General features: G+C 37.9%; 2 protein-coding genes and 1 long non-coding RNA gene across 8 annotated transcripts in view; 1 reads left to right on the plus strand and 2 right to left on the minus strand.

Moving 5' to 3' along the window:
* Positions 1-604: 604 nt before the first annotated feature.
* The window catches only part of LOC121712881 (alpha-(1,3)-fucosyltransferase 7-like), a 66,736-nt gene continuing 41,034 nt past the window's right edge, over positions 605-26,306 (minus strand). The window contains exons 4-6 of the mRNA XM_042096962.1: positions 14,019-14,026; positions 7,562-7,569; positions 605-1,693 (exon numbers count right to left, since the gene is read on the minus strand). Of these exons, the coding sequence (XP_041952896.1) occupies positions 14,025-14,026 (2 nt within the window). The 3' untranslated portion in view covers positions 605-1,693; positions 7,562-7,569; positions 14,019-14,024. The remainder of the gene's footprint in view (positions 1,694-7,561; positions 7,570-14,018; positions 14,027-26,306) is intronic.
* LOC121712882 (alpha-(1,3)-fucosyltransferase 7-like) lies at positions 1,693-5,002 on the minus strand. The gene is made up of 2 exons (XM_042096965.1): positions 4,831-5,002; positions 1,693-2,868 (listed from the first exon to the last, which is right to left on the minus strand). The coding sequence occupies exons 1-2, from the start codon at positions 4,884-4,886 to the stop codon at positions 1,725-1,727; spliced, it is 1,200 nt and encodes a 399-aa protein (XP_041952899.1). The 5' UTR covers positions 4,887-5,002; the 3' UTR covers positions 1,693-1,724.
* On the plus strand, positions 23,080-26,131 carry LOC121712902. Of its 6 annotated transcripts, XR_006032683.1 has the most exons (5): positions 23,081-23,392; positions 24,755-24,874; positions 24,952-25,015; positions 25,162-25,223; positions 25,724-26,131. It is a non-coding gene; the product is annotated as an uncharacterized LOC121712902 (long non-coding RNA). The 6 variants fall into 6 exon arrangements; XR_006032680.1 differs by having other exon boundaries at positions 23,083-23,392; positions 25,099-26,131; XR_006032681.1 differs by having other exon boundaries at positions 23,083-23,392; positions 25,162-26,131.

Below are 26,306 nucleotides of genomic sequence, written 5' to 3' on the forward strand. Positions count from 1 at the left end.
GTTATAGAAATAGAAGCTTCATGGTCTTTATGTTCTGGTACGTAAATTATTTTCATAAAACTTCAAGTTGCCCTGTAACTTTACTCTCCAAACTCTTCACTGCACTGTAGCCAATTAACTGACAGTATGATAGTAGGCTATTTATTTTCTGTAGGCTACAATAAACACATTTATTTTTTCAACTTTTGCAATATTATGCACGTAGCCTACGCAGCGTGTAGCGCAATTTGTAGGCTATTTGGTTACCAACTAACACTGTTAGCCAATTCACTAACTTAAGACTTCAGTGCCATCATATACAACGTTTTTTAAACAACAAATACAGAAAGGATGGAGGCAGCAAAAGTAGAGGAGTCATTTCATTTCAGATGGGGCAAGAACAAGGTGAATTTGTATGCTTGTCAAAACGTAGTCCTACCCTGCATTAGAGGAGCTGATCATCATACCAAGCACACTCGCTGTTTAAAGTCATACACCACGGTAAACTAAAACTAAAATGTTACAAAGGTGGCAAAAATAATATAGGGTATTATTAGCCATGACATTACTAGGCTATGAATCGTTCCTTCATCCCCCCCCCCTGGTTTTTACACAAATCGCACCCTGTGCCCATCCACATATCTTGAGACGCCACAATAAACAGTTTAGAGAAAAAATAAACATTAGAACAACAAAGTCCATAGTCAACACTAGTCAAAGCTAGTCTCTTTCAGTTAAGAACCCTATCTGAAATCAAGCCTTGCCTAACCTTTATGGACTCTATATGTTGGCCTCAGCCAGGCCTCCCTTTCCCATTTGCAATTGGTTCAAAAAGCAGCAGCTCACCCCTTAACTGGTACCTGTAAGCAAGAACACATTTCTCTCATCTTAGCCTCCCTTCACTGGCTCCCTGTTCACCATAGGATTCATTTTGAGATTTTGCTAATGACCTTTAAATTCTTGACTGTCAAAGCCCCCACCTATATCTCTCAGACAAATTACACAAATACTCTTTGGTCAACTGTTGTTTTTTAAAAAGTGCTATATAAATAAATTGACATTGACAAAGTACCATTTTCTCATAATCCCTAGAAGCAACTCACTAACTGAATATCTTAATGTCAATTTGATGTCTTGCAGCACTGTGCAGATCAGGCTGAGTGTGATGCATGCTGGGCTTGTTTGCGTTGTGTAAAAGGTCAGCATGCATCTGCACAGTTCTGCAAAAGGTCCAATAAGCCTACTGTTTGGTGTAAACATTGGAGTGTGTGTGTGTGTGTGTGCCTTTGAGATAGCTGGCTAGAAATTTCCCCTCTGCACAATCTATCTTGCGAGCTACTGTATGTGAAGTGGCAGCTAGACTAAGCTAATAATGTTTACCTGATTTTTAAAAGCAAATTTGATTATTTTCAACTTCCCTGGAAGTGCTTTCATTAAACAGCCATCTGTTTGCCATGTCTCAGTTCGTCTTAACCGGGTTAAGGGGTTGTGGGTAACTTTAATTGACATCTCAAGGACAATATAGTAGCCTAATAATACTAAAGTAATAATTGACTGAATTTGTGTCAACTTGCCCTATTTCAAAGAGTATTGGCTACTATGTATACCTGAGCAGTTATTGAACAAACACTTTCTAAAAGAACACAGAAGGTGCCAATATGTCTTAAAGTGCCTTAAAGTCAAGTGAGATTGCATAGGCTACCAGTAGCCCTTTAAAAAAAAAAAAAAAAAAATTCTTCCAGCTTTCATTGCCAATTCCAGCCATGTAAGTCCTGATATATCTTTGATGTAGGCAAACTGCTAAGAATTGGGCAGACATTGCACAGTCTCTCCACAAATCCTCTATACCCACCAACGGTATAGTTCAGACGCCAGGCGAAGTAGGTGGCGTAGCGCTCTTTATCTGCAGCCAGTGTCTTCATGAAGTGGCCCAGTTCCTCTACTGTGCTGAAGTCATTCACATGGATGAAGGAGTTCTTTGGCAAGACTGCCTCGTATTGTTCCCGTGGCGGGCCTAAAACCACTGGTATGGCACCACCCTTAAAAGCGTTTGACCAAACTTTCTCCGTGATGTAGTCTGTAGCAACGCTGTTCTCAAAGGAGAGGTAGAAATAGTAACGAGATATTGTGGGTAGGACAGTATCAGCAGAGATACGTTTATTTCTTGCTCCTCCATACACATCCACCGGGATGACATTTTTCAGCTTGTTGTACACTTGTGTCCTCAAATGTCTAGCCTTGAAGTTGCTCACTATCCAACAGGCCAGACCAGTTTTGCCCTTTGGTATGAAGTCATCAACAGTTGTGCCAATAGGAGCTTTGCTTGGCACAAGCCAGCCATACGGCGTGTAAATGTCTGAGTCCCGGCGATAACACATGGTGTAGTTGAAGTGACCGGCGAGGGGCCTCATATTTCCATTGTGCGGTGGACTCTCCAAGGATAGCCAAACCCATTTCTGGGTTTTTGGCCGAGTCAGATTCAGTGGTAACGTACGCCTTTCAGTGACCAACTCACGGTTGTGGAAGACAACCAGGTCTGCTTTGGGGAACCAGGACTGATTGGTCACTAAGACACAGTCGGTAATGCCATATTTATCATTGCAATAACTGGCAGCTACTCTGGTATTTCCACGAAAGGGATAATACCACAGCAGAATGATGGTAGGCCTACTACTTTTGATGGGTTTTAGTGTGGTAGAATCTGACCAATTTGTCCAACTGATGACCTTTGCCTCCTGCATCTGGAAGTGAACTGGTATTGGATGGGAAGGTTGTAATGTTGGCCATAGGGAATACTGCCCAACAAGAATAATGGAACCAACAACAATAATGGCAAGGATCTGCTTGCTCAGACGTTTGGTGCTGTTGGCTTGTTCACATTTATCTTGCCTGAAAAAAAAAAAAAAAAAACAGTCAGTTGTGTTGTTAAAGTCAAAGACAGCAACTTGATTCTTACCATGTACAAAACAGTATCTGTTAGACAAGTAAATCCCATTGCATAATACTTAACAAAAGTAACCAAGCAAAATACACACCTTAGCCTACATATCGCCACCTACACCACAACATAAATCCCCCCAAATCTACAGTAAGCTAATCAGTCTACATGAAAGTTGGAACACTGGATATTATCTGCAGGCTTTTTCAGCATGACCACACCTATTCAAATCATGCACATTGAGAAAACAATATGGTGTCCTCAACTGCGATAGAAAAGCTTCCTTCTTGTAATTTCATTGAAGGAGAATAGTAATGGAGAAAGAATCCAGAATGAGCGGTCCTTGCATTGGGGGGTGCACGTGATAAGGCCTAAGGAAGCATAGTAGCCAGCTGATCAAGGACGTAGGCTATTTATATATTTATATTCATATTGTAACAACTGAGGCAACAAGATTCAAATCAGTACATTTATTGGGTCGATCAAAATGAGAAGCTTGGAATGTTCTGGCGATTTTTTTTCTATGTGCAGATCACTGTCCTTCAACATCACCATCTTGCTCCCTTTGATGAACATATAGGCTAGCAATGATCCATTCGGGGAGTGGCAAAAAATGCTGCCAGCATGCAGTAGCCTAGCTTGTTGAGTGTGTGGTGGCCTCGTGTGCCTGGGTTTTCATTTTTAACTTGAATAATGACTAATTGAAATTACAATATTGAAATTCAAACCCTCATTGTATATTTGATTATTTTTTCCACAAAATGCTTCAATATTTGTGCTTTCTGTTTTAGGTAAAGGTCTTCAAATCCGTTTTTTGATCACTGTTTCAACCTTGAAAATCAAGTCAACAGAAGGTACACGGACCCAAAACAAAAACACGAGGGAATTTCCCATTTTGTTATTACAGATATAAGGTCGTTTTTCAATTTTCGTTTCGAATTTGAAAATCAAATGAACAGAAGGTACACGGACGCAACAGCTGTAATCCTAGGTCAAAATGGTCCTGAAATCCACTCTCTCTTCAATCTGGTGTCTGTCAGGAACCGGTGGGACGAACGTGTTTTGTCTTTTTCCCGTCTTTTGAAGTAGGAATTACACCCAGGCACACAGCAGACATTCGTGACTGATACAATCCACAACATCCACACACACGAACTTCCCACCTTGAGCATTACGTCAAAACAAGTTGGCCGCCGTGTGAATTTTGGTGAATAAACGAACAAATAAATATTGCAAATTCAGAAATGACCGGAAATGTCGTCCATTTTTTGTAATACTATTATTTGATGACACAAATACATTTTGAAAACAGAACACAGTCATTTCTGCTTTTTTTTCTTTTAAACAAAAAACTAAGCTGCACCCTTTTTTAAATTTAATATTTTATTCCAAAATAGAATAATGAATGAACGAAAAAGTACACGGACCGAAAATGCAACATCATTTTACCTTAGCAAGTGACTATAGAACTTCAAAAAGTCATATACCATACCATATTGTTTTTCCATTTTCCATTTCCCTACCCAAATAGAGTAATGAATGAACGGTAAAGTACACAGATCCCATTACCTTAAAACTTTGGATATTTTCACATGATGGCATATTAAAAAGAAAATAGGGTTAAATACATTTCTTTTTCAATGCAATTTCTTAGTGAAAAAAAGAGCTTTGTTAACTTAGATAACTTCACAACTGTGATGGAACTCTGATTCTTCATATGAAACGTCTGTGTAACCTCGGCAACATTAGAGCCAGCTGTGTTTTGCAGGATCTCATACGTTTGATTATGACACAGAACACATAACCAGCAAGGTCATGTTAAAGTTGTTGGGAGGAAATGGTGATAACATGCTGAGTACCAATAGACTAGGAAGAGAGTGCGAAGGGACAGCAGTATTGGTTGAGCTCTTTACCTCAGAGAAGGGTCCATCTCAGGCACTGCTGCTAATCCTGTCCGCTGTCCGTCCATTCTGTCTTTCTAAGGTCTGTGTGAGGTTCTGGCCAAAGTCGATATTGTATACTAAACAGGCACTCGTGGTTATCGCATGCACTGATTGTCAGGCCAGTAAGTCTGGTTTTATATAATTGCCCATATTGAACAGGCACTGGTTTGGGTAGTTATTGCCTACAAGTAGCCTATAGCCAAACAAGTTAGACTGATTTAATAGACACACACACATAATTACAGGCGCATGCACACACACACATAAAACACACCCACTGCACCCACTCCCTGGCTCTCCTGTGAGCTCTGCTGTTGGCACACCTGTGGCTGATGAGTGAATCAGCTACACAGGAAATTTGAGGAAATCAAATAGAGTATTGAAGCCATGACGTAGCGTTCACTGGATCTAAACAAATCAATCTACCATTGTAATAGTAATCACCATAGCGGTGCCTTTCTTAATCTATTTGAATAATTTTACAACGTTTCTAAGACGTTAGTATATATTTTTTACACTGTAGGAATCACATATCATACTACAACATATATTCATACCAACACGATCAAATTTGTGACTACAGAGTTTTATTTTAACATGGGTTTCCTCCGTAAAAGAGACCTACATGTAACTTCACAGCATGCGGTTAAAATCTTTAAATTCACGGACGTGTTTTGGCTTTATTTTTTTGGCAAAAACATCACTCTTATCAATGTCAAGTTTATTTATATAGCACAATTTAAAACAACCTGTGGTTGACCAAAGTGCTCAAAAAAATAAAAAATAAATATAAATATATATAAACATAATATGTACATATATATATAGCCTATGTAATTACATTCCACACTTCATTTAAAAGCCAATGATATCATATGTTCTTTTAACTTGGCTTTAAAAGCACCAATAGTTGGTGTGGATCTAATGTGAAAAGGCAGGTTGTTCCACAACTTGGGCCCAGCTACTGAAAAAGCACAGTCACCTTTATTTTTTAGACGACTCCGAGGTACTGAGATCAGTAGTTTATCTGATGACCTCAGAGTTCTGGGAGGGCAGTGAAAGTGTAAAAGCTCACTAAGGTATTGGGGAGCTTGTCCATTTAACGCTTTAAAGACAAAAAGGTAACCATTGCAGAGATTTCAAAACTGGAGAAATTTGTCTTTTTAGATTTGGTGAGCAGCCTTGGAGCTGCATTTTGCACCATCTGAAGTTGGGATAGAGTGGACTGAGTGACACCAAAATAAAGAGAGTTACACTAGTCCAGGCGGGATGAAATAAAGGCATGAATCAATATCTCAAAGTCTTTGAAAGAAAACATAGTTTAGGCTTTACTTAAGATTCTAAGGTGGTAAAAAGGATGAGGATATACCGAGCTTTTTCATAATTTGACCATTATATAGGATAATTAGTCCTTTTAGGCAAGTCCCTCCACTCGGCGGCCATACGCTTTTTGGGCACTTGTCGGGCATCCATTTCGGCAGAAATGCGCGTACGCAAGGCTTCACGACACCAATCTTGCTCCAGCGGCGAGATCACAACACATGATTGGCACGATGTCTTCACAACACACCATATGATTGGCTCAATGTATTCACATCACACCACATGATTGGCTTAATGTATTCACATGTCGACGTTTTGCCGAGGAAGGGGTGTGATATTACAAACTAGGCCCATGCATTTCTACGAAGGATTTTTTGAGTGCTCCTCATTAGAAAGTCTCTGATTTGACTGAGTGGAAACATGTACAGTGAGAATAAAATACAACCAAGCACTGATCCCTGTGGAACACTATAAGATAAGGGGACAGATGATGGACTGATAAAAATATTGAGCCTGATCTACTTAAAAAAGGTAGGGCAACTTTTTGCATCAGATTAATATGTAGTTAAAGCAAGGCTGGTCTTTGTATAGGCTACTTAATTTCTTGTGTGTAAAAAATGAGTTTTGTAAGTAAAGTCAATATTAATTTATCAAGTAAATTCAACTTAATTTTTCAAGTAAAGTCAACTTAGTTTTGTAAATGACTGAACCTTATTTTATGAGTAAATTCGACTTAATTAAACTAAGTTGACTTTACTTGCAAAGTTAAGTAGACTTTACTTCCAAAACTCATGTCTTACATTCAAGAAATTAAGTAGACTATACAAAGACTAGCCTTGCATTATATACACAATCATCTGATGCAAAAAGTTGCCTTACCTTTTTTAAGTAGATCAGGCACAATATTTTGTATCATGTTTGGTCTACCTAAAAACTTAAGTATGTGTCATCTATGTGTTCGAAAAGACAATCCTCTTATCACATGTCAAGATATGCTGCTGTGGAGCCAAGTGTAGACCATACTGATAAAAAGACAGGAGCTGCAACGATTAGTTGATTGATCAATTAGTTGCTAACAACTAAATAATTTGTCAGCAATTAGAATTTTCGGTAACACTCCAAAATAAGGTGCCATAATAAATAGCAAACTAGTAATTACCTAACCCTTTGTTAATATTTGTTAATTGTTACTAAAATATCTATTTGGCACAAGTTAATAGTTTTTTCATCATTAATTAAATATTAGTTGTTTGCATAAAATCTGTATGTTAATGTTTTAACAAATCTATTAACTAATATTGTATTAATATATGTTAATAGTTAACTAAATATATTTTTAAAAATATTTTTCTTACATCATTTAAATGTTAAATGTTTATTTACAAACTATATGCTAATATAAAAGTTAATGACATATTATTATTTATCTAGCCTTTCTGATTAGCTTTGTGGATAATTTATGGAATTTATGGTTTATGGCTTTATGGTCTTGTGGGTGTATAAGGCACCCTACTGCCAGTGGTTGGTTGTGTGAGAGTTTGCGCTCCTCTTCTTCCACTTCATCCTTATTGGATACCTCTGTGATTGGCTGTCCTGTAATTGGTGACTCTGTCTAGTGTTTGAAAGTAGTGTACTCTTTGCCTTTGGAAGTACTATTTGGTTGCTGCTTGAATTTGGTGAAATTCAGGGGAGGGGGTGTAACAGAGTTAGAAATGTAGTTTAGTGTTTGTATGTGATTTTCGCCGTAATTAAGCAGCTTTATTGAGATTGGTGTTTTGGAGCCCCCTTTGGAGAAACGCTATACTGCTATACTTAGACCGGCACATCCGGGAACTTGACTCGTGACAAACGTTCCCGCCCCTTTCGGGGGGAAAACAAACAACCCCTCTCATTAACTCCAATGCAAATTAGGGTCAATAAACGTAATTCGTACAGAAATCGCAGGAGTAAATAATAACAAAAAATACCACAAATCAATATGACCACTCAATACATAACCACTTTGCCGGTCGTTGACCGTGAAAGATACCTACAAAAGCTTAATTCAATTAATATAAAAACATGTCCCTTCAGTCTCCCGAGTAGGCTACGAAGTGGTGCAACAACCCCACTCAGTGACCAGAAGTGTCATACGGTCTTCTCTTCTTATGGCTTGTAGCCATAATTTTCTTCTGTCAGGATTTTTTTTGAGGACATGGTAGGCAAAAGAAACTCAGGGAGGGGTTCTTAGCTGTGTGGTTGGTACATGTCTACCGGTTCACTCTGGCTTGTTCTGAGGGAATGTTTTCCCCTCAAAAGGGGCATGGCGCAAACAACCTGCTCTGTGTGACGCGGGTCCGGTTCTAAGTATAGCCGATCAGAAGCGGTATGCTTTGCATTGCGTAGGTTGACTGTATAAAGCTCTCCCCACTTTGTTTTAATTTTGTAACTGTAAAATGTTGTTTAAGTTGAAAACTTTCATATACCACCTGTATTATGTTACTTTACATGTATTGTTAAGATTTGGGTGCAATTCTAGCAACTTAGAGAACGTTTATTAATGTTTTCATTATGACCACGAGTTCATACACACTGAGTCTAACGTGACTAGCTGTAAACTCCGCTAGCAACTTTCCATGCATTCAGTGTAGTTTAGCTTAGTGTGCATGGAAAGTGCAATTCAGTCTAGCAGGAAATGAATGTACATTTAGTTTAGCATTATGTTTATGCATTACCTCCGTATGGTCTACGTCTGTGAGTGTTTAGTGAGTCTCAGAATATTAATAAATAATGTTGTTTTGTGCAATGTTGTTTAGTGAGTCTCAGAATATAAATAATAATGTTGTTTTGTGCACCTGAACATTCCATGTCGCATGTCTCCCTTGCTAGTAGGGCTGACAGTGATGGTATAGGAATGATGCATGTAAAATAGCCCATTCAACTACTTGTTGTTTTGTTTTAACTTTTCCTAAAGGAATAAATGTGATAAGCCAGTTTTGGTCTCAGTCCCTTTACCGTCTGACTAGTTATATATTACTAATATATTAATAAAGCTTAACCAACTTTATTATAAGGGTCCCCCATACTGATAGTTATATATTACTAATATATTAATTAAGCTTAACCAACTTTATAATAAGGGGCTCCACACGTATAGCTATATACTACTAATATATTAATTAAGCTTAACCAACTTTATTATAAGGGTCCCCCATACTGATAGTTATATATTACTAATATATTAATTAAGCTTAACCAACTTTATTGCAAGCGGCTCCGGCGCCGACAACAGTGGCAGCATGTCAAGGTAGCTCCGAAACTCTTCAAATTTTCAGGTATGGTTACCAGTACCCCCCTCTGCCCATAACCCAAAATTTGGGGTACTGCACCCAAAGGTGGCGCTATTGGGGAAAAAAGTTAATTATGCTAATTTCTCGTTATCAGATTGACCTAGACTCAAAATTCTTTCATAATATTAATCTCTAAACTCAGATGCATCTTTTTGGCCCTGGTCTTATGGTCTAAAAATGTTTCCTTTTGACACAATTTCATGGAAAAGCCAAACATTATAAAAAGTTTCACACTCTTCAAAAATAATCAAATCTTCACCAAAATTCTCACAGACAATGTTTAGACCAAGCCTCACAAAAGTTATCATTCAGAATTTTGATATTTTGTTCCATTTCAGAGATATAGGCCAATAAAGTTAGACCACTTAGGCCATTTTTCCTAGATCACCTATATTCCTATAAACCGTAAGTCCTAGAAACTTCACATGTTCAAGTATTGTTACCAGTACCCCCCACTACCCATAACCCAAAATTTGGGGTACTGCACCCAAAGGTGGCGCTCTTGTCAAAAATGCTTATTTGTCCTTACCAGATTGACCTAGACTCAAAATTCTTTCATCATATTAATCTCTACATTCAGATGCATCTTTTTCACCCTGGTCTTATGCTCTAAAAATGTTTACTTTTGCCACAATTTCAGAGAAAAGCTAAACATCATAAAAAGTTTCACAGACTATCACTATTTGGATAGGTTGTTCCATTTCAGAGATATAGACCAATAAAGTTCGACCACTCAGCCCATTTCTCCTATATCCCCTATATTCCTATATGAGTAATTTTTTTTCGTGGAGAACCATACAACCATAATTATGTGGATACCATTAACAGTGCACATTTTCAGATCTGTACTCTTTTTTATAAAGCCCTTAATTCTATTGTCAAATGTATGCTAGGAATTTTCTTGATGTTGTGTGTTTGCCAACACACATTTTCACCATGTGAATGTGACTACCCAATGTGTATGATTGTCAGTGGCTCAGTGGGATAATGCCTAGTGCTGGTGTTTGATAGGTTGACAGTTCAAATCCCCGGTAGTGCTTTAGGCTCTAGCTCGAATACTTTTGGTTATTGAAGATTCACACCATTGAACAGCACCTGAATGACATCAGGCAATCAACATACAGTCATTAGTTGCCAAGAATCAGAATGCTGAGACACTCTGACATTTAGGGGAACTTCTTTGTTTACTATTTTTCCTTCATCATTAAGTCTATCATATTTATATTTCAGCCATTAGTGTTCTTCTCTACAAATGTCTAATTGTCCCAGAATTTCAAAAAGATTTCAGGTGTACTCTTTCAGGAAAGCCCTTAATTTTATTGTCAAATGTATGCTTGGAGTTTTTCTTGTGTGTTTACCAACACACATTTTCACCATGTGAATGTGACTGCTCAATGTGTATGATTGTTAGTGGCTCAGTGGGATAATGCCTTGTACTGGTGTTTCTTAGGTTGAGTGTTCAAATCCCTGTTAGAACTTTAGGATCAAGCTGCACATGCTATTGGTCATTTAAGATTCACACCATTGAACAGCACCTGAATGACATAAGCCAATCAACATTCACAGTCATCAGAATCAGAATGCCGAGACACTCTATGACATTCAGGGGAACTTCTTTGTTTACAATTTTTCCTTCATCATTAAGTCTATCATATTTATATTTCATCTATTAGTGTTCATCTCTACAAATGTCTAATTGCCCCTCCATGCTTGGAGTTTTTCTTGTTGTGTGTTTACCAATACACATTTTCACCATGTGAATGTGACTGAGGTTAGCACACTATAACATTACAGCTACTTGTCAATATGGACTTGTAATGCAAGGCAAGTATAACTGTATAATTATAGGCTGTTTATCTTATTGACTCCGACACAGCTGTAGCCTATAATTATTTGTTATTCTTATAATATTTGTAATTTCTTATACATATTTAGTCGGCTTTTCCACTTGACAGAACAACTCTATAGGTCATAAGGATGTCACGCATCAAACAATGCTGCAGAAACACGAAAATATGACTTTGAGTTTAGTAGGCTATAATTTTCAGTTCCAGTTTATCTATTGCACGATGGGTAATGATTTAAAGGAATCGTGTTGCAGTCTTGTAAATAGTGACCCTGCAAGATCCCTAGTCATTGCAAAATCATAGTCTGTGACTTAAAACTCTACTACTTGTCTTTAGATGTGAGAGGGTCTGAGACTGTAGTCTTTCTAAAATCTTTTCCAAATCTTTGCAAATCTTTCCAAAGTCTGTCAGTGTAAGGAGGGCTTGAGGTGAAAGTGCTGTGGAGAAATTGCATGATTGTTTGGCTCTGCCACCTAACCACACCCAGTTTACCTGCTGGGAAACCCTGTAGCTCCAGAGCAGGGGCTCAGACCAGGATAAATTGTTTGCTCGCCCTCAGTTCACTCTTTTGTTCATCTCAACCCAGCACTCCAGTGTGTCCTGCTCTGTGTGCGTCTTTGAGTTAACGTAAGTCATCACTTTAATGACCCTCACTATGACTTTTGTGATGTTTATCATTTTGTAAAGTGGCTCTGCCATCATGTGTAAAGTTCATGCTGCTGTGCTGACACAGTGGCTGCTTGATAACTTAAGTTGGCCTTGATCGTGCAGGATATTTCAGAATGTCGAGTGTGTAATCCATCATAAATGGCTAGTTTCAATGGAAAAGTTAGCTGGACAAATGAAAGAATACGAGAAGGATTCAGTGAAGCATATAGTCATATTTTAGAACCCTTAAAATTAGAAAACTGATGCAACTGAGATGGAGGACAACTGCACGTAGAGTAGAACGTAAAGGCCTATTGTCCGAAGGAACTTACATTAAATGAGGAGATATTTGCTGAATGTCACAAAGTGTTACAGAAATTGCTTGGCATCGCTTATTCAATGGCTCTCTATCGAAACACCTGTAGTTTGCGGAGGACGAACGAGAAAGCACTTGTTTGATAAATCAGCCAGTAGCCTAGGCTAGGCCTAGTAGACAAATAACATTCAGAAATAATCTGTACTGCAAAAACGAATGTTAGTGGGTATTTAAACTATCTAGCGGGTGTTTCAACAGCTGCAAGAAATAGAAGCTTCATGGTCTTTATGTTCTGGTTCGTAAATTATTTTCATGAAACTTCAAGTTGCCCTGTAACTTTACTCTCCAAACTCTTCACTGCACTGTAGCCAATTAACTGACAGTATGATAGTAGGCTATTTATTTTCTGTAGGCTACAATAAACACATTTATTTTTTCAACTTTTGCAATATTACGCATTTGGCTACTGAACGCAAATCAGCAGGAGAGAGAATGCACGTAGCCTACGCAACTAACACTGCTGCTGGTGAATTTTTTTTTTTTTTTTTTTTTTTTTTTTTTTTATAATTATATTTATTTGATTTCATACATGTAACAGAAATTGCTTATACCAGTACAGACATATTAACTATTATCAATTTACAATCCTACTCAGGCATGGTATTCACATTCTGTTACTCATACACCCATGCACCTATATATACCTAGGACACCAATACCCTTTCATACTCCATACATACCTGCTGGATGCCCTAGCACACACACACACACACACACACACACACACGACATGATCGCACTAACACCCCTACACTCACACATTGTTCTCCATGAGGTTCTCCCGTGTGGTCCTTATAACTTGCCCAACATTTGATTATAAAGATTCATAAATGTCCTGCCATACTCTATTAAATTGTTCTATTTTATTTCTGTCCTCACACATTGCTCTTTCTATACTTAAATAATATTTCATCAATCCCTTCCATGCCTGCATGGATGGGGCCTGTGTGTCTTTCCAATGTTTCAAAATGATTTTCTTATAAACCAAGGAGGAAAAAAGAATCTGCCATCCTATTGGATACTTCAGATGATCTGTCCTCTGCAAAATACATAGTGTAGGTGTTAATTTGCACTCAATTTTGCAGGTTTCAGTCAACAACTTTTGAATTTCCAGCCAACCCTGTTTAATTTTCTTACATTCCCAGAAGGCATGTATAAGAGTGTCCACATGAGAGCCACATTTCACACACAAAGCAGAGGATGATGGGTCAAATTTATGTATTTTAGATTTTGTGTAATATATTCTTGTCATGAGCTTATATTGTGTAAGCCTCAGGTTTTCATTGATGGTAATGTTATTGGTTAGGTTTAGTCCTTCCTTCCATTTTGTATGTGTATCTATGATATTAAGGTCCTTATTCCAAGCATCATATATATTTTTAAAGGAGTAATTATCCACCTGTGACTCAATCAAACATTTATAAACTTTACCAATTAGTTTCTTTTTCTCTCCAATTTTCATAAAAAGCTTCTCTAATGTTGTTGATTCAGTATTATAATTTAGCTCAACATTCTGTGATATCCAATTTTTCAATTGTAGATATCTAAATGTTTCATTATGTGTTAAGTTAAATTTATTTTTGAGCTGTTCAAAAGTCAGAATTTTGTTTTGGGATATAATGTCAGAGATAGTACTTATTCCTCTATTAATCCATGATTGCCATTCTAGTTTTAAACTTTGAATAGTGATAGATGGATTGTTCCACAGGTGTGTATTCCTAGGAAGACTAATATGCACTCCTATAATATTTTTAATCTTCTTCCATGCCCCTAGTGTACTGTTAATTACAAAATTAGAACTACTGATTTTACGTTTTGTAAACATAGCTAAAAATAAATTGTCCGGCTTGAGTTGGTAATCTTCTATTTTTATCCAGGGATCTTCCTCTGATCTATTAATAACAGAGTTGATGTAAAAAGCTTGGGCTGAGTAGTAATACAGTTCAATGTTTGGGAAATTAAGACCTCCCTCACCTCTAGAGTTCTGAAGAAGTTTCCAACTTAATCGGTGGGATTTGTTTGACCAAATAAACGAGCTAAACAGTCTGTTAACCATCTTAAAAAAGTTCTTTGGTGGTATCACTGATACTGTCTGGAAGGTAAACAAAAATTTGGGTAACCATATCATTTTAATCAAATTTATTCTACCGATTAGGTTTATTGGCAGATTTGCCCACTTATCCAAATTTATTTTAAGATCTTTAATTAGAGCAACATAGTTATCCTTATACAGTATTGTTTTATCAGGGCTTATATAGCATCCTAGGTACTTAATCCTTCCTTTTTGCCATTTGAACTCCTTAAAAGATTCTTTACTCTTGGACAAAGGCTCTGTTATTGATAAAAGTTCGGTTTTCCCCATGTTCATTTTATAACCAGAAACTTTAGAAAATTGTTTTATGATATTCAACAATTGTGGGATAGATGTTTCAATTTTAGTGAGATACAACATAAGGTCGTCTGCATACAAGTTAAGTTTGTAACACTCACCACCTATCCATATGCCAGTTACCTCTTCTGAATTCCGAATCATCTGGGCCAATGGTTCAATGGCTAGGGCAATGTGGTGGTGATAGTGGACATCCCTGTCTTGTTCCTCTCGTAATTTGGATAGCCTCCGATAGGATCCCATTAGAGTAGACATATGCTGTTGGTGCCTTATAGATCGCTTGAATTATTTGGATTATTTCCTGGGGAAAGTCATATGCATGTAATACTTCATATAAGTAACTCCATTCAAGGCGATCGAATGCCTTTTCAGCATCTACAGCCATTAATGTTAGATCTATTTTTTCTTTTTTAGCAAATTGTGATATTGATACACATGTTCTAACATTTGTTTTTAAATTCCTACCTTGTATAAATCCTGTTTGGTTGTAATGGATAATAGATGGGAGTACTTTCGCCATTCTGTTATTCAGGATCTTTGTAATGATTTTATTATCACAATTTATCAAGCTTATAGGTCTGAAATCTGAAGGAGTATTACATTCTTTACCTGGCTTTGGTATCACATTAATAATAGTCTGATACATTGATTGTGGTAGATTCCCATTCACAATGACATCCTGTATAACTTCCAAAAAAATTAAACTTATATGAGGCCAGAACGTTGAATAAAATTCAATTGGCAATCCATCCATTCCTGGTGCTTTACCCTTTGGAAAACTGTCAATTGCTTCTTTAATCTCAGGTCCAGAAATTTCCTTTCTCAATGCCACTTTTTGTTCCGCTGATAGCTGTTTAATGTTCACAGACTTCAAATAGTCCTTTTGATCATTACCCTCACATGATAATTCTGAAGTATATAATTCTTTATAAAAGCAGGCAAACTGTTGATTGATAACATTGTTATCTCTGAGAGTAGAATTTGTTATGGGATCCTTAAGTACTATGTTTTCTCGTCTGGTCATCCTTTTCACTAATGAGGAAAGTTGCTTACCTGTTTTATTTGAAGATATGTATCTTAATTTATTGGAGTTGTACCTTAAGTTATTAGCTTTTTCCATTAGGAGTTGATCATATTCTAATTTATATTTCTCTAAATGTTCAAGGTCTTTTTTTGCCCTAGTTTTCTTATGCAATTGTTCTAACTGAGTTATGGTTTTCTCCAGTTCTTTCATACCTTTATCTAATTCTGCCTTCTTTCTGGAGGAAAATGAAATAATAACCCCCCTGATATATACTTTAAAGGTGTCCCATATTATCTGAACTGGTGGCTTATCAGAATCTGAGTTTTCAAAATTTATTTTTAAGAATTCTGTAATGTGGTTTGTTAAATATTTAATAAATTCATCATCCTTTAAATATTTTCTATTCATTCTCCATAATCTTTGAAGCATTTTATTTTTTGGTGGGCACATAGTACAGGTCACAGCAGCATGATCTGATATTACTATATCCTGTATTTTCGTTGCTATTAAGTCATCTATACCTTTATTTGATATAAAAATATAGTCTAGCCGGCTATAACTATTTTGTGTATGGGAATAATATGTATAATCTTTACTTTTTGGATACATTAATCTCCATGCATCAATTAGCCCATTTAATGATATAAAATCCTGAAGTTCTTTATGTATATTGAGCTTTCTTTTCACATTAGAACTATCCTGTGCTGTGAAGACATGATTTAAATCTCCACCCAATATAATTATTCCTGTTGAAATATTATCTATTATGTTTTGTATGGTTATAAGATATTTCATGTCAGATAACGGTGGGGAATATATATTTATCAGTGTGTACCTTTCTCCAAAGATGTCACAGTTAATAATTAGAAATCTACCCTCCGGATCAGACTGCTTTGAAATTAAACTAAATGGTAAACATTTATTTATAAGAATTCCCACTCCTCTACTTTTAGATGTGAAATTGGATTCATATGCCTCTCCTACCCATTGCTTCCTGAGATGCTTTATTTCTCCTGGTTTAAGGTGAAGCTCTTGCAGAAAAACAATGTCTGAGGACAGATTTTTCAGATGATTCAGGACTTTCTGTTGTTTAACCCTTTCCTTGACTCCGTTTACATTCCAAGTTGTAATGGTGAATTTGTTTGGGTTTGTTTGAATATAACTTTTATCTAACATTTGTCTTTTATCAAAGAAGGGTTGCATAACTTTGGCCAAGTTCTAGACCAACATGGAAAACCTAAATGGAGAACACAGACAGACCTAAGACGAAATAACAATGTACACTCACACACATAAAAACCAAAAAAGTGCGACCAGCATTCTCCCATCCACACCCCACATACAGACATAATCAACCTACCATACACTCCTATGTATTTCACCTTGTAGAACATGCTTTGATAAAGTCAGTTGCCCCCCTACTCCTACCCCCTTGAGCATTGATCCATGATGTTAAATAGCATACATTATATCTATACTGATTCTATAATTAATATAGCCTAGTAGCACTCTAACTCTTCCTTCAGTTAGCCAAGAAAAATACTTCCCTCTCCTCCTATCCATATAGCATTTACAGTTACTTAATCAATCTATGCTGCTGGTGAATTTGTATGCTTGTCAAAACGTAGTCCTACCCTGCATTAGAGGAGCTGATCATCATACCAAACACACTCACTGTTTAAAGTCATACACCACGGTAAACTAAAACTAAAATGTTACAAAGGTGGCAAAATTAATATAGGCTACTATTAGCCATGACATTACTAAGCTATGACATTACTGGGGGGGGGGGGGGGTTACAAACGTATTCAAAATCCTCCCCCCCCTCTGGTTTTTACACAAATCGCACCCTGGTTAGCACACTATAACGTTCCAGCACAGGGTAATCCTAATTTTATGCATCACATTTATTCCAATTCAACTCAAAAGTTTTGAACAACACAAAGTGAAGGTTTTATCCAGATCAAAACCAAGAATAGATTATGTGATCTAATCCAATTTCAGGATCCTTGTTTCCCTTTGAACAAGCCATTTTCAAGATTTGATCCAATCCGATAGCTGAAATCCGGTAACTGAAATCCGATAACCGAAATCCGATCACGTTTCTTTTGAACAATTGGGCCCAAACAATCAAAGTATATGTAAAGCTAAAAAGCTATGCTACCTCATGTTCGTTTTGCTCGGACCCCATAAATCACCGCTTGCGGTTTTATTTATTAAGTGTGCTTGCAAAGCAGCACACTTATTGTTCTTCTTAAGTTTTATTTTTCCCGTCTTTTATTTTTTGTCAGCTCTAGCGCCTAGGCCCTTTGAGACAGAGACACCGTTCCAACTTTAAAACGTCCGGTGAGTACCGGTGTAAGTTGGTCGCGAAGATGACGTCAGGTGGGCGTGTCGCTCATCCGCCATATTGGATTGAACAGAAAGCGAAACTAAATTTTCATAGGTCACAAATTTGGTCCGAACGCCACGAAACTTGACGTACATCATCCTTGGACCAAGCCTCACAAAAGTTACCAGAAGGATTTTTGCTTTTGAAAGCGTTTGCCCATCACAGCCAAACGAAATCGGCGGCGAAGCTCCGAAACAGGAAGTCGTCCATATCTCAGGAACACTGTCACATATTGATACCAAATTTTGTATTTGAACTCGGGACTCCAATGTGAGGGTGCATAAGCTAAAAAAAAAGAGAATACATTCCCAAGGTTTCCATCATTTGGCAAACCACCCACCCGTTTTGGTAACTATCACCTTCCACATTTGCAGTTGTACTGGTACATCTATCACAATGCCTTGGAAGTATGCACAATGTCTCGATGCAACCTTGCCCAATCATGAAATCCTTGCTCTGCCATGGGATAGTATGGACTTACAAACTGAAATGATAAGGATAACATTAGCTATTTATTGCTGACGTAGTGCAGTTATTTTCACATTGACAGTGTTCAAATTAAATTTTTCATTATTGTTAAATATCATGATGGGAGAGTATTATTAAAAATGTTACAAGTATGCAAATGCATATGTTTACGGGCATTTAGGTTTTACTGTGTTTTGTTGTAAAGACATGCAAGGCATTCTGGGCCATGTAATGAACAGTGGTCGGCAGCACTCCATAGGCTACGTATTAACAGTGGTGGAATGTAACGAAGTACAAATACTTCGTTACTGTACTTAAGTAAATTTTCCACGTATTTGTACTTTACTTAAGTAAAATTTATAGTGCATACTTTTGACTTTTACTTCGTTACATTTTACAGCAATTATCTGTACTTTTACTCCGCTACATTTCTACAACACCATCGTTACTTTTTACGATACATTTTATGATCAGTTTTTTTTTTCTCTCTGACAAACACGTTTGTTTTACCGGGGGGGTTGCTACCAAAGATTCTGGAGCGCTACGTGCATTCTTAGAAACATAAGCTTCTAGTCTAGACCAGGCAAAGCGTGAGCTACACTGTACATGCAACTGTGTTCTGTGCCTTTCTCTGTCTGTTATTTGCAGCGTTAGGGCCTCCTCTCCGATGAGATTGCTATCCGCGGATCAGCGAAGTTACAGGCTATGCCCATGCTTCTGTCACACGTCTGATCATTTGCGGCACAAATGAATGGTAGACTATTAATGAACCGGTGGCCGGAAAAGACGTAACATTTTCCAGATTAGGAAATATTCCTTAATTGTGTGTGATTAAATAAAGATGCATAGCCTACAATTGTGGCGTACGTCAGCGCTCATTCAATGTCTATGCGTCTGCGCAAGTGAAACTGAATTTAATCATAAAGACACCTTTCTCAGCAACTTTTCTGTTCAATCAGCATAATTGGCATTACGATCCACCCGACGTTTCCCCTGTCTACCCCGTTAAACTTCAGGCTCTCGTGTTTTGCTGAAAGATATTACTCAGCAGATCACCCTAGTAGATAACCAGAATTACAGTCTCTAGAATTGTAGGTCAGAATGTAATGGGCCACAGATGGTAAGCACAATTGCATTAACTTAAAACTATCTAGTCGAGTATAACCTAAAACTAGCTTAGAAACTAACTAGATTAAAATGCCACAGCCCATACTGATTTTTCCTTTTAGAATATAGATATTAAGAGAATAAATCATTATGCAAATACTTTTACTTTTAATACTTAACGTACATTTAAAAGCAGGTACTTTTTACTTTTACTTAAGTAGGGTTGTCATTGTGGTACTTTTACTTTTACTAAAGTAAATATTTCTCTGTGTATTTGTACTTTTACTTAAGTACTGAGTTTCAGTAGGCTACTTCCTCCACCACTGCGTATTAATATGAATAGGTGTTTCTGTAAACCTAGGGACAATAAACAGCTATCTCTGTTACAAAAACGAGCTGGTAATCGCTCATTGAAGAGGGGTCCGTGTAACGCTTTGCAGTGCTTTGTTCTATTTGCTCCATCCATCTGATCCAAATAAAAATGTGTTCAATAATCCAATTTTCAATTTTTTTAACTGGTCAGCAAATAGATAATTGCTGCTATTGTCTAAATGTGTCATTAGTCACGCAAGATAAAGAAAAAAACAGAAACTGGATTGGAAACAAAAGTAAAATTCAGTTAATATCGGATTTTTGCCTTTTTTACCATTTTTGTTGGGGTGAACCACAAGCGTAGGGGGGTGACCTGATACATATTGGCGCGCGGTGTTGGTGATCACAATTTATCAGCGTATGTAGAGATAGAGGGCTATCAAACACAGTTCAGCTTGCATCAAGGTGCCAAGCGATTGATAATGTCAGCTCGAGATAACTTCAGATGCAGAGGGAGACATTGCTGCATCCTGATATACGTGTGTAGAATGTTCATGTTCTGGGAGGCTTTGGAGACCTACATCAGAGAGGGTTCAAGCGGAGTAGCCTAATCAAGGATCTTTGCCTACATGATCCAATGGACTTGAGCCGTAGTAGCCTATAGCAATGTAGGCTATTTGCTGTTGCAATGAATAAATGGATAAACTGATAAATTAGGCATACTCACGGTTGTTTCTTCGTTTAGCCTAATGAGACCTGGTCTAGCGTAAAGTGTTAAATAAGCAAAAATGTCCCACGTCAAACAGTGCTTGGGGTAGCCTGTAGACTGACGTCTTCTGCTTTGGGGAATTATTTGCTATGGTATGGCATGGCCATGGTATTCAAATATACTGTAGATATGTTCAACATAGGCTGAAAGTTATGTTTAACGTGCCATCTCCCAAAATCGGCGAAGTTTTAGTTATTAATCTCTAAAGTAATGAGTCAAAATCACGCACAACTTCAGGCGGCGCTCTCTTCCACCATCTAGCCTGGCCCAGCTAGATGCTGTTCTCCCCCGGTGCTCGTGGTTCAGTCCAACCAAAAGCTCAAAAAAGGAAAATTAAAAAATTGACGCATCATTTCAATGTTTAACTTCTCAACAGAAAACCGTAACTGTGCTCAAATGAAAATCAAAATATGCAACAATCCCATTTACTGTGCCGTCCTAAAGAATGGATAACTGATTTTTAAGCCTATTTTTATATTTTCTCATGTGAATTCTGCAAATAGAACATAGCCCTGCAAAGCGTTACACGGACCAAGAGGGAACTATAATAAAAATGATTGTTTTCCTAAAAGCATGGAGTTGACGAAAGAATAAGCAAGCAATGTCACGTTAATGTTAAATACATCTGAACGCTAGGTGGCAACGTTGTATTACATTTTACTAAATACGGTGGCATTAGTGAGCTTCATAAGTAAGGAAGGTGCAAATATGTAATTTATCATGGGAAATTATTGGAAATGTTATTTCTTGTTTATTCTAATTGCAAACCACACATCCATTCGTAATCACTCGTACACTTTTGATACCATTGGTATCAAAGACTGTCATTTCGTTTATTTGTTGTTGCCTAGCAACTCTGGGAACAACAGAGCAAAGATTCTAGAACAGAGCTTCAGAGAGACACGTTTTGAGTTCGTGGCCAAGTGCCTAAAATATCGGTTTCCATGTGTGTGCTGGATGGTGTGCATCCTTTATGAAAGTAAGTGTTTTATACAGTTACAGATGTAATGAGTCATATGGTAGTGGTCAACATAAATGTGCCCCTTCTGTTATTAGAATGCCAAGCGGAGAAGCATGCTAAGCAGAGATTTAACATTATTCATATCTTGTGTGGCTAGAAGCTAGGGAGATGTTGCTGTATGGGATTTATGTTGCTTAGCATGATGCCATGGCCATTTGATATTAGATGCTTGTAACTTTAGGACTCCTATTTTTTTTTACTAAGAGTAATTCAGGAAGCATTTTAGCCCTAAAAGTAGCGCCTGAGTCTGTGACAGCTTAAAAGTCGCGAAGACTCCTAACTCACTAAGACCGAACAATTTTTTGTGGTGGCATTTCACGTCGCGATGTTTTGAAATGCGTCTGCAGGAGCTAACAATCGCGAGGAAACAATTTTGCATTGTAGGCATAACTAAGGGATGCAGTAACCCCACCAACAACAACCAAAACTAGCCTACTCATTGTCAACATGTACATTAAATGTAACGTTTCATTGTGAATCAAATTAAAATGTTCTCCTCCTTGCAAACGTTGGCATAGGCATATGGTGACAGATTAGTTTAATAATGTTGCTGCGTGGATCACGGTAAGTGTGAATGAAGTGGCCACTTCTTAATGGGACTCGCTGTATGGAAGTAGGCTAAGTAAAATAGAGATGCTTCAAATAAGATGTTAGGATATGCCCGCTTGACAACGGCAGAGATAGAACTGGCCTTTGGCCATAGCAACCATCCATTTAGAACGACTGGCCTTCATAGCAACCAAAGATCTTAGCTGTGATTCGTGTAGCCTACAGTATGCATTCAATGTGATGCAAAGTATAGAAAGGTGATGAAATATACAGAGACGGGTCAAGAAATATAGTGCAATGTAGACAGTAGTATACAGTTGATTTACAGAAGGTGGTTTAGAGTAATATGAATTAAATATACATATGTGCAGTGTATTAGCAGTTACCTCATACAATAAGTAGAATAATGTATGTAGATGTAGCAGTAACAGTATAATAGTAGAAATAATAATATAGATATATGCAGTGTATTAACAGAATATAATAAAACAGAATAATTATGGATATTCAATATGACATATATAACAGATATGTACATAACATACAGCTATGTGCAGTGTGGAAACGGTGTCATTGTAGTGCAGAAACAACATCATAAGAGTAGTATGAAGATCAGTAGAATAACTATGTATAAATGTAATTACAGTAGGCCTATGTACATTTGTAAATAAATATAAAACTATGTGTAGTGGATGGGAGTTCAGGCGTCTGTGCCTTTAAGACACAGTGGCCGTATTGTGTCACACCTGACTGACGTCACTAGATGCGACACTCAGTGTACCAATTAAGGCAGAGAGGGTTAAAGCGGAGTAATCAAGGATCTTTGATTAAGGGCTCCGGTGTTTCTTTAAAAAGTATGGCGCTGGTACTGCCACTGCAGCGGCAGAGTTTTGTTTGATTGTTTACCGTGTGTCGGTGTTCAATGCGGGTTTCTTCGGCGAGCTGGAGCCTGTGGATATTCGTCTCTTGACTGCAAAGGTAGGGATGGGCAGAACGAGGCTTTGTGAAACAACGAAACGTTCGAAGCAATTGCGCCGGAATGTGTCGAGGTTTCGAAACAATCCGACACACGTAACTCCATGGTGACATCTAGTGGCCAGTTTTGCTAACATCACATTTTGACCGTGAAGCACAACTGCTTCAGACTGAATATAAATAGCCAACATGGAACGCAAGATTTCGTCCACAGCCACGTGGTTCAGTGGTTAACACACTTGCATTCGGCCGGAGCAGCCGCTGTTCGACTCCCTGCTGGTGCTTAGAAATTTCAGACTAGTATATGCGTTCAGTAACTAGAACATTTTTATATCTGCCAGTTAGATGTTTTGTTATTTCAGTTTCATAGTACATTATCCTTTGGAATATGCTGGAGAGGAAAATGCTACAATGGTTTTAAAATGTAGGCTATGCTTATGGCCCAGGGTTTTTTTTGGGAACATGTTGTAGGGAAATAAAGGATACATGTGAAGCAGGTTAGACTAATCAGGTACAACATGGGAAAAATAAATTTTTATATTTAATTAATTTAATTAATTAATTAAATTAATACATTTTTTGTATGTCAACATACATTTTTATTTAGGAATAACAGTTGTTCTGCCGTCTTGGCATTTAATCTGTTTCTTGTTTTTGAATAAACCTCCCCAGCCTTGGAAAAAAATTCTTTCACAAGGCACACTTGTTGCTGGCATGCACAAATATTTTTTTGCCATCACAGTTAGGTTTGGATAAACCACTCTCCTCTCCTGCCAGTATTTCAAAGGGTCAGCTGTTCTTGAAATAAAGGCATCAGTCATATATTTTTTTTTACTTCTGCTACTATCTAAATATTAACGTCACTAGACTATATCTACTGTATCTAAACTATCGCTTACTGTCTGTCTCTAGCCTGTCAATTAATCTATATCACTAACCTATCAATCACAAGAATGCACTATAAATCGCTATATCTCTATATGTCTCTATGTCGCTATATCTCTTAAAATCTCTCTCCTCACAAAAAAACCACAAAGATAGGATGCGTTTGAATGACTTCTGGGACTTTGTAATTTAGATCAAACAGGTGTTTACTCGGGTAATTGGCTCGCGCGGCAAGTGTGCCACCTGTCCAAACCAAATTGAAACACCACGAAGCCTCACTAAGCCATGGTCACGTGACATGGGCGTTTTGAACCACACTTCGAAACACTGTTCGAAACACTTGCATTTCGGAAGCTCGACACTGTTTCGAAACGTCAGCTTCGAGCGTCACATCCCTATGCAAAGGTATGTTTATGGCTTGTTTTGCTCCGGTTTAGTCATATCACATGATTAGATGGTCTAAAGTTTGCCTCACCCTAGGGTGCAGTTGTTGGCGTTGTGCTTAATAGCATCATTGGCGGTGCTTTTGCTGTCCTTCCCCTTGAGAGCAACCGGAGTGTTGCAGGCCAGAGGCTAGGAGGTTTCTGCCTTTTCGTATCGGTACGTAGCAGTCTTTTATACTGATTGTATCGCCCGTAGCATGATCACATTTGACCCGCTGTAACTGCCCTCATTAGGCTGCTTAGGTTGACTGTACGCCCCTCCCCGTTGCGAGGAAGTCCCTGTGAATCCCCGGTTGCGGTATGTTGCTATCTCAACTTTTAATGATTCTATTTTACTATTACATATGTGCTTATATGTCTCCATTAACCTCTGTTGCACAGGTGGCCTGCGCACTGCAAGTAACTGAGGCTTCCTTCTCCCACTGACTGCTGTTTTGTTTACAGTGAACTATAATACAACTACCTTTTGATCTGCGTCCTTCCCGCGTGCCCAGATCCTCAGCGTGGTAAAGGGTCTGCATGCATGATTGTGTGGTGCCATTGATTGACTGGGTGTGTGTGTGCATGCGTAATTGTGAGGTGTGGGGTGCATGTGTACTGTATGTGTATGTGGTTGTGTGTGCATGTGGTTATTTGGTTAGTTTTGTTTGGGTTTGTGTAGTTTCCTCATTTTGTGTGTCATATATTTTGTTTGTTTTGTCTCTGTATTTTCTTTGTCCTTTTTGTGAAACCCCATTGGTGGCATGTTCCTCCCCATGTCGTGGCACCTAACACCGTTTCGTCTGCCTGGGTATTTGTAGTGCTTTCTTTCTAACGTGCCTTGCTGTGCCTGTTTGAGGGTGTATTGGTTTGCTGTGCTGAATGTATCTGTCTGTGTAATCCCACTTTTGTTTTATAACCGCCTAATCAGACGGAAGGGGACATCTATCGGCCATAGAGGCCTGGGCCATATGCTGTATAACCGGTGTGGGTTTTGCTGTGTCTTACCCCTTTTCTTTTGTTTCAGGAGTGGAGGCTCTCGGCAGGGAGGCTGGGCCCCTGGTGGTAGGGAATCTGTGTGTCTCACCGTCAGTGCAGTGTAGTGTCACCTTGGTGTGCCGTGTTCACGTGTGGTCTCTTTGACCCCTCTTCCAGATCGCCTCCCTGCGGTAAGCCCTCCCTCCTAGTTTATGTGTGTTTTCCTATACCCAAAGAACCAGTAGGCCTACTCTAACCAAACCAGTTCTGAGTGTGTGTGGCTGCCCCATTTCCATCTGAGTGCTTTGCAAACATCACTAATGTTGTAGACATTACTTTATTCTGAGATGCATCAATAGGCTCTCAAAACAATCCTAAACAGACATAAGGTTATTATAGAGCAAATCCATATAGATTATTTGTCAAATAAACCAGTAAAACAGAATTAGGGGATGGAATATATAACATTCACACTCATAGCTCATATTTTAAAAATAAATCAGTGAAAAAGTATCCTGACAAACAAACAGCATTTTAATGCCTTGGTCATATTTCATAATTTCAATTCTTCTCTAGGTTACCTGATAGCCCAGTTTGAGAGGTGCAAGACGTGTGACATTATTTATTTTTGC

Source organism: Alosa sapidissima, chromosome 7, assembly GCF_018492685.1.
Source record: "Alosa sapidissima isolate fAloSap1 chromosome 7, fAloSap1.pri, whole genome shotgun sequence".
NCBI classification, from domain to species: domain Eukaryota; kingdom Metazoa; phylum Chordata; class Actinopteri; order Clupeiformes; family Clupeidae; genus Alosa; species Alosa sapidissima.

Coding starts and splice junctions, on each gene's coding strand:
- LOC121712882 (XM_042096965.1), bottom strand. CDS start 4,886: ATGGACGGACAGCGGACAGGATTAGCAGCAGTGCCTGAGATGGACCCT. Junction 2,869..4,830: donor GAGATGGACCCTTCTCTGAG/GTAAAGAGCTCA, acceptor TTTTTTTTTCAG/GCAAGATAAATGTGAACAAG.